Here is a 13,170-nt window from a genome sequence, read left to right as displayed (position 1 = left end):
AGGTAACTATCCAGACCGGTTTTGACCTTTTTTGAGGTCTCATCAGTGACTTAATTTTGAATAATTTTACTTCGCCGAAGTGAAGCCTGTTGGCTCTTATTTCAGTAATTGCATTTGTGCACCTTTTGGCAACTCGTACAGTAAAGAAATAAGTTCTGACTATTGAAACCTTAGTATTACATTTAGGTCTACCTACTCACCGATGAGACTTCAAATAAGGTAGAAACCGGTCCTGGGTCCGGTTTCTACCTTATTTCTACTTTCTCTCGTATTCAATATCCACTTAATTTTGAATCATTTACACAGTATTTAAGTAAAAATGTGAATAATCATACTTATTTTATTTAATTTTTTTTTCAGTGACTCTTCCGAAAGAAAACGGGATGCTGAAGCTTTTGCTTGGACATTGGCAAACCTATCGCAAAAAACCACCAACTTTGCTGTCTGGTGACGCTGCACTCCGCAAGGACCTCTACTCTAATTTTTCTTTGTATCCTGGTGTAAGTCGTGTAAATCCGCTTTATGACACTACTGACAGCAGTGACGAACCTGGAAGCTTAATCTCTAGCACTGGACCGCCTCCAAACGAATTCGAAGAGAGTGTAGATTTTAAGGCCAATTCAGATCAAGAAGATCCACTTACCTTCGACGAGAATACCGACAGTGCAGAGAATACTTCTCGAATTGTCGATGCCGAGTCGTTAAAACAAGAAACAATCCTAACAGAAGACACCGTAAAACTTCAATCACATCCAACTACACAAAGCCAAGAAACTACTCTTCTGGATTCACAAAAGGAAAGCAATGACGCAGAATCCGATGACGTCTCCAAAGATAAAAAAGGCGAAGAAACAATAAAGACTTTAAGAAGTGAGATCACTGAAAAAGAAAATTCAGTTCTCAGCGAAAAGAAAGAAATATCAGCCACTCGCCCACAAGACGAGAATAAAACTTCTAGGGAACAAGAAAACAATACAGTTATTAGGAGCAACAGTGAATCTCTTTCTGAGGAAAAAGCAGATGACGATCCAAAATCAGAACATACACAGGTTGAGAAAATTATACACAAAGAGAGTGAACACATCATAAATAACCAAACGGATGAACAAAGTGGTCAGCAAGAAAGACAAGTTTTGAAGAAACCAGAACAGAAAGAGGAACAAATTTTATCTAGCGATATCGTTAACTCTGAAACCGACAAAGAAATGAAGCAACCAGAAAAGGAAGATAATACTGTAGCACATCCTAACAAACATAAGCCTTCCCTTATACAGGAGAGAGCTAAAAGTATCGAAGAACTAATAAAGAAATTTCAAGAGGCCTCTAAAGGTAAAGAGATCAAGACCCAAACATCATTCAGGAAGTCCGAAATGAAGAACAATGTGAAGCCAGATCAAAACTTAAAAGAAAACAAAAATGGAATTATTAAGGAAGAAACGTCCAGTGAAGCAGTAATTATAACTCCAAAAGAAACAAAAGTAAAGGGCAGTCATTCTACCAAAGCACGTGCCCCTCAACCACCTGTACAGGCAAATGCAGAACAAAAGGTCCCGAAAAATGATCACAAGACTGTTACAACGACGTCTTCAAATGTTAAAAATCTGGATCGCTTGCTTACAACTTTATCGAAATCAGGTGAATCAAAGCATAACGATGTCTTGCCATCTAACGATGGAAATGTTCAAACGAATCCATTGGTTAAAACTACTAGTGAAACTAAAATTACAATAAGCAGTCAGAGTGAAGCAGTTGACAAAGCAGAAAGCATAAAGGCCGCAGATGAGGGCGAAGTCACTAACAAAACTTCTATTACTACTATGAAACAAAGAAGAAACAGCAAAACCAATTCTGGCGTCACACGCACAGATGGTCCCTTAGTAGAGAAGGAAGCTGCACAAGAAACTGAAAATTCTAAGCCTGCATCAGGGGAAAAAGAAAGTGCAACTATTGAAGAAGTTCCAAGAAAATCAAATTCTGAGGACAGCGGAATTACTCGTGGAGATCAAGTATCATCAGATAGTCGCTTGTCAGAAAAGAAAGATGTCAACAATAAGACAATCAAGAAAGATTCCTCCCCTCCTATGACAGGAAGTGTGAGAGCAACGAAGCAAGGAAAATCTCACCATCACAGTCCCGAGAGACCTCCAAAAGAACGTAGAAGATATTCAAGGCACGGTCACAGGTCCTGCCGACATTGTGGAGCCACTAGACACGCTAGACTGCAGAAAGCTGGTATGACAAAGGGAGCTTGTGATGATTACTACATGAAAGTGATTCAGGATGCAATCACTTCAAGTACTCGTCCTCGACCAGAGAGTTGGGCATCGGACATGTCATGGGATGAATACTGGGATGACGGTGTGTGCAGCGTCTGCGATAATCAGTCAAGACCAGGAACTTTCCGATCGCAACTAAATGAGATCAACAGAAAAGATCGAAATATTCCTAGATTTACAGAAACATCTAACGGTAAACATTCTAATAAACATATTTCTCGCCATAGTTCGGCGGACGACATTAGAACATCGAGGCATGTTCATAAACCACTTCCTGCCTGCACATGTGATGAATGTAGAGAGTTGTCTTACTTAGAAAAACTTCGCCAAAACTTTGGACATAGTGGATCTGTAAAAAGTAGATATTCGCTTGCAATGCCTTGTACATGTGGACGACATACGGATATTTACGATCACGAAAGGAAAGTAAAGTTCGCAGAATATAAGCATGCTGGCCACAGGAAGAAGCCCACTAGAAATGGGAAATCCCGATCATTGAGAAATGATATACATGACCTGCCTTCCGATGCATCTTCTGGACATCGTAGTGGCAGCTCAGTAGCTTTTGATCTATCGAGTTCATCTCATAGAGAGGAGCAAGATGATGCTAAAAGTACGACATCTAAAACAAGTCGAAAGAGTAAGGAAGAAAAAGTTAAAAGCGAAGATGACATAGAAGATAATAAAGGAAATGGATCTCTCATGGTAAGTCTATTAAAATATCTCAATTAAAATTCGTCCAGGGAAGCTGATATACAAGAATAGCATTTAAATCATATAACCTAGCTCGAAAAAAAGAAGTTTCATTTCCACTTTTCTTTTTCTTTATCAACTTTATTATATCATTAGAATATATTTTGTTTTTCAGTATCATTTCATTCACATAAGCAACGAATATGTTTATGTTTCATAATTGTTATAATTCTTTGTTTATATAACCAGTGCACAGTAGTGAAAGAATTAGGTTACCTTTATTATTGTTATTATTACACCTCCATGGACTCATTGCAGGAAGTCCACTAACATCAACACTAGCCATCATTTTCAAAATATCTATCATATTTTGTTTTGAACCTTCACCCACAAAATCACTCACAACGGACGCTGGCAATCCATTCCATTCATTCACTACTCTCCAAACAAAACAAAACAAAACAAAAAAATCGAATCTCATCCCTTTGCACTTTGTCTCATCCCTCTTATCCAAGAAACTAAGGTGACTAAGATGTGCACTATAGTTCGGGTGGTGCCGTCAAGGCTTTAAGAGGTATAACAGTCTCTTTTATCTCTGCTTCTCGGTGTGTCCTTCAGTAACCAAGTAATCACATGAGCTGTTATAGCCACTTTTGCAATATGACCTTTAAACTGCAACTCAGAGTGTACTAACACTCCTAAATCTCTAGCTTCATTATTTCTTGCAGCCCAGTTCCCATCAGTGCAGTACGCACAGCTGAAATCTTTTCATCCAAATGTACCAATAAGCTCTAAGTAAATAAGTTAGTGATTAACAGATTATTATATATGTGTATTAAGAAATACTTAGCATATAAGTTTATGATTAACTGGAATGCATTTAGTTTTGTCATTAAATTTAATAAACTACTGGTAAATATATATAATAAATTGTAGATTATATTTAATATTTTAAAAATATTACTGGGCTGTTGATTATAGAGTCCTATTATATCGCATTATCCTGATATCTAAGAAAGTTTGTGAATGATTTCTAAATGCAAAATACAATTTCAGATTTTTAGTTTTATGCGTGGAATAATTTTATTTGTATGCACTGATATTAATGCTTTATGTTACTGTATATATGACGTTTAAAAATATGTAATAATGTAATATAAAACAAACCGAGCTGCTATCATATGAATTAAAAGCACGCCGAAGTTAAAGTTGTATATTGCATTGAAAAAAAAAAAAAAACTATCCTCACTACTGATCTGAACAATAAAATACTTGACAAGGGCAGAATGCAGAACTTTTATATATATATTGTTAAAATACTTATGTCGCATAGTCATATATGGCATATAAATGTTTTCTCTTGGACAAAAGCGATTTTATTTCCGATACAATTGGATAATCTCAAATCATAGAAACTGCATTAGTTGTAGATACATTTATCAAGAAGAAACTCAATTCTTGAGTTTCTCCTTGATAACACGAATCATTTTTTTTTAAATATGACGAATAAGAAATTTCAAGTATATATACTTTAAATTTCTCATTCGTCATATTTAAAAAAAAATATTCGTGATACTTCTTAAAAAAATATGTTTCTTCTTTATAAATTTATTTACAAACATATATATATATATATATATATATATATATATATACACACACACTTTTGCGTGCTGCTGATTTTCAGCACCTTTATTCCTTTTCGGATTTACATTGTTGGAAAAACTCGTTTGACTCCATTAATTCCTTTAGCAATAACCTACTTTCTGTGCAGGTGATAAAACATAACAAAAGTTATCTATTCTGCTGCACATTTTTCTTTGTCATTCAGGTAAGGCCTTGAAAACAAGGACACCAAATTGAACATAGTAATGACCCTTGATCTGCTTCCTTGTCTAGACACGTGCTGAACGTTTAAGAGTTTAATACAGCGATGAGCGGGCCTGATCTAGTTCTCATTGTATCCGTAATGTGGGTAGGGAATGGAGTTTTCAGGTTAGGGCTGCAAATTGTATTTATACGAGTTATGTCAAAATGTTCCAGAACCTTTCGTTAATTTTATATATTTCCTTCAATGAATGTGACTTTGGAAGATATACACTTATTACGGAGTTGCTACACTTTTGAGAGTATTTCAAAAACTTTTCTTTCTTTCTTTTTATCACATGGGGATTAGTTTCTTCCTTTCTGAAACTTAAAGGCAAATCTCTGCCCTTAAGTTTCAGAGACAAAAGGCTAAGGTAGTTTATCATGATGTCGCGAACAGTCTTGTATCTCACTTGCATCATATTTTGCATTAGATTGCGCGCGCGCGCGCGCACTCGCAAGTGTACTGTAAAGAAGAAGAAACTAGTTCAATTTAGTCCCGCGAATTGGATCTTTCGCAACGTTTCATGGTTTTGTCATCCTATTGAAAACATCAAGACCCAACCAAAGTTAATTTGAAAACACGAAACTGATCCAAACAAATAAATGTCATGAACAAAACAAACCCCATGCCAAAAATTCTACAATTATTGAAATTCATTATGAAAAATAAAGCAAATTATTTTCATTTCTTCTCATCGCATATTCCCAGGGCCGGCTGAAGGTTTTGCGGAGTCGGCCCTGGGAATATGTCATTAGTGGGTTCCCAAAATATTTGTAAAAAAAGAATTTTTTTTATCGAAAAATCATACAAATTTATTAAACATAATTTACAAACATTAAATACATATAGTTATATACTAAAATATTTCCCATATCAATACATCTTCGAAACATAAAAAATTTTCTTATCAAAATTTTCTTAGAAATTTGAAAGTGAGAGGCCTCTCTGAGACTCAAAAAACCGACGTTTGAGCCGACCCTGTATATTTCTTAAAAAAAACAAACAAACAAAAAAAACACGAACGTATCTACATAAGACAAAGTTAATATATTTTCTGCTTCTTATTCGTTTTAGTTTAATGAGAGAAAACTGACGAACAACTTCCTTTTTCTTTTCACAGCTTATGATGTCATTTGTTATACACAAATATGCCTTAATATCTTGCATTTGGTGGATATTCCTGGGCAGTAATTATTGTCATGTCCATTGGTTTGGACAAGACATGAGTTCAAATCCAGCATGTGAATAAGAAGACTTTTCTAGTGTTCATAACAATATTAGGGACATTAAAAATATTTCTGGTTTTGTTGTTACTGTTGAAGCCAAACACGTTTGTTCCTGACTTCTTGGACCTGCTATGTGAAGTCGTGGAAAACACTCTCGCATGGGGATATTCCCTGCAAAAAAAATAATAAATAAAAAATAGTAATAAAGAAAGAAAGCGAAGAAGATAGACAAACAGAGAGAGAGAGAAAGAAAGAAAGAAATGTAAAGGCCGCTAGCTATGGCAATTGGAATGAATGTAAAAAAGAAAAACTATTTTTCCACACGAAATTCTTATCTAAAGAACTTATGCATTTTGTCATTTTGAGTTTTAATAATAGGGTGCCCTGTTAATAGGATACATGTGTAACCTTGTAGAAATGGCGTTTGTTTTCACGGTATTAGGCTCTCGGAAAGAAAAAAAAAAGACCGAGAATTTCGATTCTAGTTGCCAACTGGTGGAATCTTTTCTAGGCCTTTTATTTTCAGATAGTTCAGTGTTCGATCTCGGCATGGTGATGTAGAGAAGGTTTGTTCTCTGGGAAAATTGTGTTTTCTGAGTTCTACTCGCAACTCAAGAAAATCGACAGTAGAACTCAGCTATTTTAGACAATAATATACAGTGTTAAGGTTAGGTATCATGAGACAGTTGCAGATGTCTGCCATACTCCCCCTTCCCAGATGCTGTTGGATCATTAACAGTCTTGAGCCAGTTGTCAATGATGGCTGAGGGGTGGAGACCGAATGGGCATCAAATTTCAAAAGTTAGGGCTAAAGTAGCTTCCTCGGGGAGAAATAAAGGCGTTAGCAGATTTATTTATTCAGTCTACCAACATTCAGTATTCTCAGAAAAGGTCTAGAACTGTCTATTTTATCGAAGTAAATACCATGAAGTGATAATAGGAGGGTACGTGTGTAGAGGCTTAAGTGCTGTGAGGACATCATGTTGGAGGCTTAATGGATTTTTTACAACACTCAAAAAGAATTAAAATAGAATTTAATACTTCCTATATTTCGTCCTAGTCACTAGGACGAAATATAGGAAGTATTAAATTCTATTTTAATTCTTTTTGAGTGTTGTAAAAAATCCATTAAGAAATAGGAGGGTAACCTCCATCACGAACAAGCTGGATAGTAGAATTAAAGGCAAAGCATAGGTATGCTTTGCCTTTAATTCTGTTGTAGCACAATTTGTGCGCCATCCTCAGAACTCTCTACGAGCCGGTCTGGTTAGCATACTTAATCTCCAACCAACAGGTCGCGGGTTCGAATCCCGCTACGGACATGGATGTTTGTGATTGCTTTACCTTGCTATAGCCTTTGATATGGCGCAGTATGAGCCTTTGCGCCATTAAAATCATCATCACCCACTACCATATTTGTAATATAGAAAGATATATGTTCACGGTGTATGTAGTATTTACGGAAATAATAGTCTGTTCTGTTAAATAATTCATTTTATGCGAATGCACATAGCTATCAACTGCACGAAGTATATTGCATCTTATTTTACATTTCACGTATCAGGACAAATGGTCTGCTACTGCCAAGTAGACGTTTCCTAAATTTAATTTTGTTGACAGATATGACGCTCATTCTCATGGCCGGCTCTTGGCTTAGGCACAAGAGGCACCGTAGGGGCGTAATGGCTTTGGGGAGCCAACATCGTAAAAAAAAGTAATGGCGTTAGTCGAAGTAATAGTAATAATAAAGTGGAAGCATTGGTGGTACGAGCAGTGTCCCCAAAATGCTGTATACGCACTGTTTTGGCAATAACTATAAACTGCTTTTAACAATAAAGAATTTTATGATGCTTGTCTTGTCTTACAATGCGTTGATAAAACTGCCCTATGGGCGCCACATACCCTCGAGCCGGTACTGGTTATTCTTACCTTTGTAGTCTGCTCTGTCTATCAATTTATGTATGTCTTGGAATATGAATCTGAATTCAGTATTATAATTTTCTCTAAAGAAACTGCGAAACTCTAAAGCTACAGTGTATATCAGTAATGCAGAAAAATTACCCGTTAAGTAGATTTGTTTCAGATCTCTTTGGTATGAACACCCTGGAGTTTAAAATTTTAGCACTACTTTGTAGGAAAATACACACAGTCGAATACAAATACAGTTTATTATCTAAAGAAGTAACTTGGAAAATTTAAAACAACAACACAACTTATTAAAAGCTTTCAATAATCCACGAATTCCGATTTTCAAGGTACTCAGGTATATTCAGCATTTATTTAAAATTTTGGATGAAGAGTTGTGTGTCAAATTTTCTTCTTCAGTGATTATTTATTTACTTACTTTTTTAAATGACTTCCACCCCACGAAAGGGTGCAAACTTATAATATATATATATATATATATATATATATGACAGAATGATCATTGACTCGGTTAACATACATAGTTTTATGAAAAAAATTGAATGACTAGAACCGAGATTTAATTAAAAAGGTTTTAATATAAACACACTACTAGTTTCGGCCTGTAACAGCCTTCTTCAGGTGACATTATAAAAGAAAAAACACTAAACATTGAGGGTTAAAAGACTATGAACATCATAGACAGTCTTTATACATAATTAGCATTAAAACGTTGTAGTTGTATTTGAAGCTGTTCTTTCATTTGTTGCATTGTTGGGAGAGTGCGTGCTTGCTGCATCACGTGAACGCCAGTACATGATTACAGCTGAATGACTATCAGGGAGGTTGTAGCTTAAGTTGTTATTTAGATGAACAGGATTGAAGATGATTTCTCTCGATTCCACAATTTTTCTCTCTATTTCGTCACTGCAACGGAAGATGTTTGTAGATTTTTCCCAGCAGACTTTGTGACTTTGGTTATCATCATTAGGATTAGCCGAGAAGAGAATATGACTTGATAATGCACTTGCTCGCTGTCTCTTGTAAGTAATGTCTCTCATGTGTTCTTCCATACGCATTTCGACAGATTTGTCTGTCTGCCCGAAATTATGTGACTGCGATATTCCTTATTTCGGGCAGACAGACAAATCTGTCGAAATGCGTATGGAAGAACACATGAGAGACATTACTTACAAGAGACAGCGAGCAAGTGCATTATCAAGTCATTCTCTTCTCGGCTAATCCTAATGATGATAACCAAAGTCACAAAGTCTGCTGGGAAAAATCTACAAACATCTTCCGTTGCAGTGACGAAATAGAGAGAAAAATTGTGGAATCGAGAGAAATCATCTTCAATCCTGTTCATCTAAATAACAACTTAAGCTACAACCTCCCTGATAGTCATTCAGCTGTAATCATGTACTGGCGTTCACGTGATGCAGCAAGCACGCACTCTCCCAACAATGCAACAAATGAAAGAACAGCTTCAAATACAACTACAACGTTTTAATGCTAATTATGTATAAAGACTGTCTATGATGTTCATAGTCTTTTAACCCTCAATGTTTAGTGTTTTTTCTTTTATAATGTCACCTGAAGAAGGCTGTTACAGGCCGAAACTAGTAGTGTGTTTATATTAAAACCTTTTTAATTAAATCTCGGTTCTAGTCATTCAATTTTTTTCATAAAATATATATATATATATATTGATCAACATCTTCAGGTATCACAATCAAAGAAATATATAAAGAATTACAGAGACTTAAAATTGTAATAACAGAACAAGTATAAAAAGACAGTAGCGTGTTTGTCTATGAACTACAGAAAATTACATTAAGTTTTCTTTCTCTGAAGTAGACCCAAATAGATGAGATCCATGTTTCGAATGCTGTAACAAAGTAGCGCTATTTATCGGGAAAATTGTCAAAGCACATTAAGAATTCATTTTTCCTTCCTAGGTCACAATGGTCACAAAAGTTTTCAGACGTTTGATATTTTTATATGTGTTGAGAGTTTATTTTTCACTTATTCAGAATTCATTTTTACTCGATTGGAATATTATGAAAAAGCTTTAATGACTGATACCGAGATAAAAAAGGATGACATGGTATATTCTGTTCAGTATTGGCGCACTCGCGACAGCGCTTAGTATCCGTTTGTTTGGAACTGAAGCTCGCATTTTGTTTTCAAACACGCTACTGTCTTTTTATACTTGTTTTTTGATTGTGATACCTGAAGATGTTGATCAATTCAACGAAACTAGTAAACTAATAGTATCTTTTCAAATATACCATTTCATCCTTTTTTTCTCTCGGTATCAGTCATTAAAGCTTTTTCATATATATATATATATTTTAATGTCTTTTTTTATTTACTTTAAAATTATCCGAAAACCATGTGCTAGAGACCGAACAAAGACCTCTTTCAAGCCACCACGGAGCTCCAGTATAAGATAGGAATGTAAAATACCCTCTCATAAAAAGGCTTGGATTTTTTCTTTTGTTTTTCTTTCTTTTCTTTTCTTTTCTTTTCTTTTTTTTATTTTTATTTTTATGTTTTTGTAAGATGAAATAGGTCAATAAACAAACAATTAACTAGTCAAAACTGGTTGAATGAATGCGATCTATAGCGGTATTTTCCTTTCTTCTCCTTATTTTAAAACCTCACCCACCATTTTGGTTCCAGTTGTGTCTGGGCAGTTCGACACAACTGGAACCAAAATGGTGGGTGAGGTTTTAAAAGAAGGAGAAGAAAGGAAAATATCGCTATAGATCATATTCATTCAACCAGTTTTGACTCGGCCCGGTTGGCTAAGTGCATAGCGTCGTTCATTCCTCAACCAATAGGTTGTGGGCTAAAATCCCACTACATGAATGTTTGTGAATGTTATCAGGTGGGAGGTGAATTTTATCGCTGTTGTGAAATACTTAAAACTGAAATGACGAAATATTTCTATGAACTGAAACTAAGTAGACATTTAAAAGAAAAATTAATACAACAGAATACTTACATTAGAAGTTTTATGTGCATAAATATTTCATCCATATATCAAGAGTATCTTTAGTATGAATTCAAAAATTAATGAATTTTTTCACAGATTTTTAACACTGTGAGAAACAAGCATGTTGCAAATTTGGTCGACACTAGACGAATGATGCGACTTGTAGAATATCTGTGCAGGAACTAATACCCCTACAGCTCCTCTCTTCATGTTAGTCCGAGTTGTCCAATTTTTTCAGAGGGCCTTAAGTAACGCTGGAAACTGATATATTTCAAATCTTGTCTAGTTCCAAATCTTTTGTCTACTTGGGCTGAAATTTTCACAAAGAATAAATAACATATAAAATAAATATATTCCACATTTACTTGAAATCATCGAATTCCTCACCAGATGCCTTTGCAGATCACTCTGAGATCTATAGAGGAATCCCTTCCTCATAATTTCAGAAAAAAAATTATCAAATTTCAGCAACGTAAGAAACAACAAAATGCCATATCGAATTGAACCGAACAGTGCGATCTCTCAAATTTGTTGTCAGAAATGGAAAACTGGAAGTTTCACGCTGATTTAGAGAAGGAAATATCTCGATAACAAATCATGAAAGAGTAAGATAAGACCAAGATATGCAATCATTAAAATATCTTTAATAGGATTGAAAGAAAAGCATCAGCTTCGCCGTCAGTTTTTCGAGAGTATCTTCACGTTTATATAAAGAAAATCACTAAAAACGAAAAGCAAACTTGAAAAATTAAAGACACCAATTATTTTATAAAAAAAAAATCAAAGTAATTCAGAGATGAGTAAATCATACACACGTGTTTAGCACGTTTGCCGTACCGCAGTTCCTTTATTTCATGTGGCTCGTAGATGATTCTTGCCGTAGAAAAGATCTCCTGCACTATGTAGACGGATAAGTAGTTTTCAAATGTCGATCCGTGTTCTTGTTTAGACTTCCACTCAAGCATATAACTTCACTAGATTCCTTGAGAAGACGGTATAGTTGGTTATCTTCTAGATAAGGCATGGCATCGAAACAATTACCATCCATTTAATGATGTTCTGTGAATACATGAGCAGTAAAGCCTAATTTAACCTTGATTTTGTGGACAATGTTGCCATTGTGAATTTCCAAACTTCTTCAGCTATGGAAGCTTTGCCTTTCGAACAGATCTTACGGCCAATAGGATATTTTTGGAAAGGAACGCTGCTTTTTTTGTAGATCGTAAAAGTCTTTAAAAAATATTCCAAAGTTCAACAGGTTTTCCGCATATAACAATCTGTAGGAGAAAGAAAAAATAAACTCTTTCGATAACTCTTTAGAAAGATTTATTATTGTAGAGAAATTTAATGTCCTTCTATTTATCACTTTCTCATAAAATACGAATAACTTAACGCAAAATCTTTGCCAGGATGCGCAGGGCAAAGCGATAGACTCGCTTTGTTCTATCATAACCACTCTCTCGCCTATTTGTATCGGTTTCTCATAGTTTTCAATCTCTCTCTCTCTCTCTCTCTCTCTCTCTCTCTCTCTCTCTCTCATCTGTAGATCATATCTCTCATTTAACAGCAGTCGCTGTAAATGTCTAATACCAAATTCAATTAAATGCAGCCTCTCAGCTGTAAACCACCCGACTTCTCTTCAGTTTCACAAACTGCACACATTTTGCCATACGCTCGCAGCTATTCCATCATGCCATTCTTTAACTCTGTTTTCCTTCTCCGTTTCATGCCTATTTTCACTCACTATTATTTTTTACCCCAGCAACAAATTCAAATCTATTTCAACATTTTTTTTAGTATCCACCACTACATTAGCTATTCATTTCTTCCATTCAAAGCTTCAGTTTTTTTTTTTTTTGGCTTATGTCACTTGGAAAACGTTTTATGTAACCTGTAATTCATCACGTCAGTAATAATCAAATCCCGATCATCTTTTGACCCCCCTTTTTTATATCTTATTGACTTTCTGCCTGTAATTCACACCAGTCAATGGCTTCTTCGTACGTTAAATCGCCCTTCAAGTTCTTCACCTCCCATTGGTTACTCTCTTCTCTCTCTCTCTCTCTCCCACGATATTCCTTTGTTCAAATGCTCCAGTCTGTTATCGCACTTCCGACAATAATACTCTTATTCCTTTCATCTTCACAGTAAATAAATCTTTCACATTTTTGACATGTACATAAAACATCGAAGTGTATT

General features: G+C 35.2%; 1 protein-coding gene across 2 annotated transcripts in view; it reads left to right on the top strand.

Moving 5' to 3' along the window:
* Window positions 1-13,170, top strand: part of LOC150098101 (uncharacterized) — a 117,449-nt gene that overhangs the window by 76,197 nt on the left and 28,082 nt on the right. For both annotated transcript variants that reach the window (XM_090405984.1, XM_090405983.1), the window contains exon 2: window positions 361-2,981. In XM_090405984.1, coding sequence (XP_090262110.1) covers window positions 384-2,981 — 2,598 coding nt within the window. In that variant the 5' untranslated portion in view covers window positions 361-383. The remainder of the gene's footprint in view (window positions 1-360; window positions 2,982-13,170) is intronic.

Source organism: Typopeltis vanoorti, chromosome 16, assembly GCF_054136105.1.
Source record: "Typopeltis vanoorti isolate ZY-2024b chromosome 16, IOZ_Tvanoo_1.0, whole genome shotgun sequence".
NCBI classification, from domain to species: Eukaryota; Metazoa; Arthropoda; class Arachnida; order Uropygi; family Thelyphonidae; genus Typopeltis; species Typopeltis vanoorti.
Note: the sequence above shows the minus strand (reverse complement) of the source record. Positions and strands in the feature narration are given on the sequence as shown.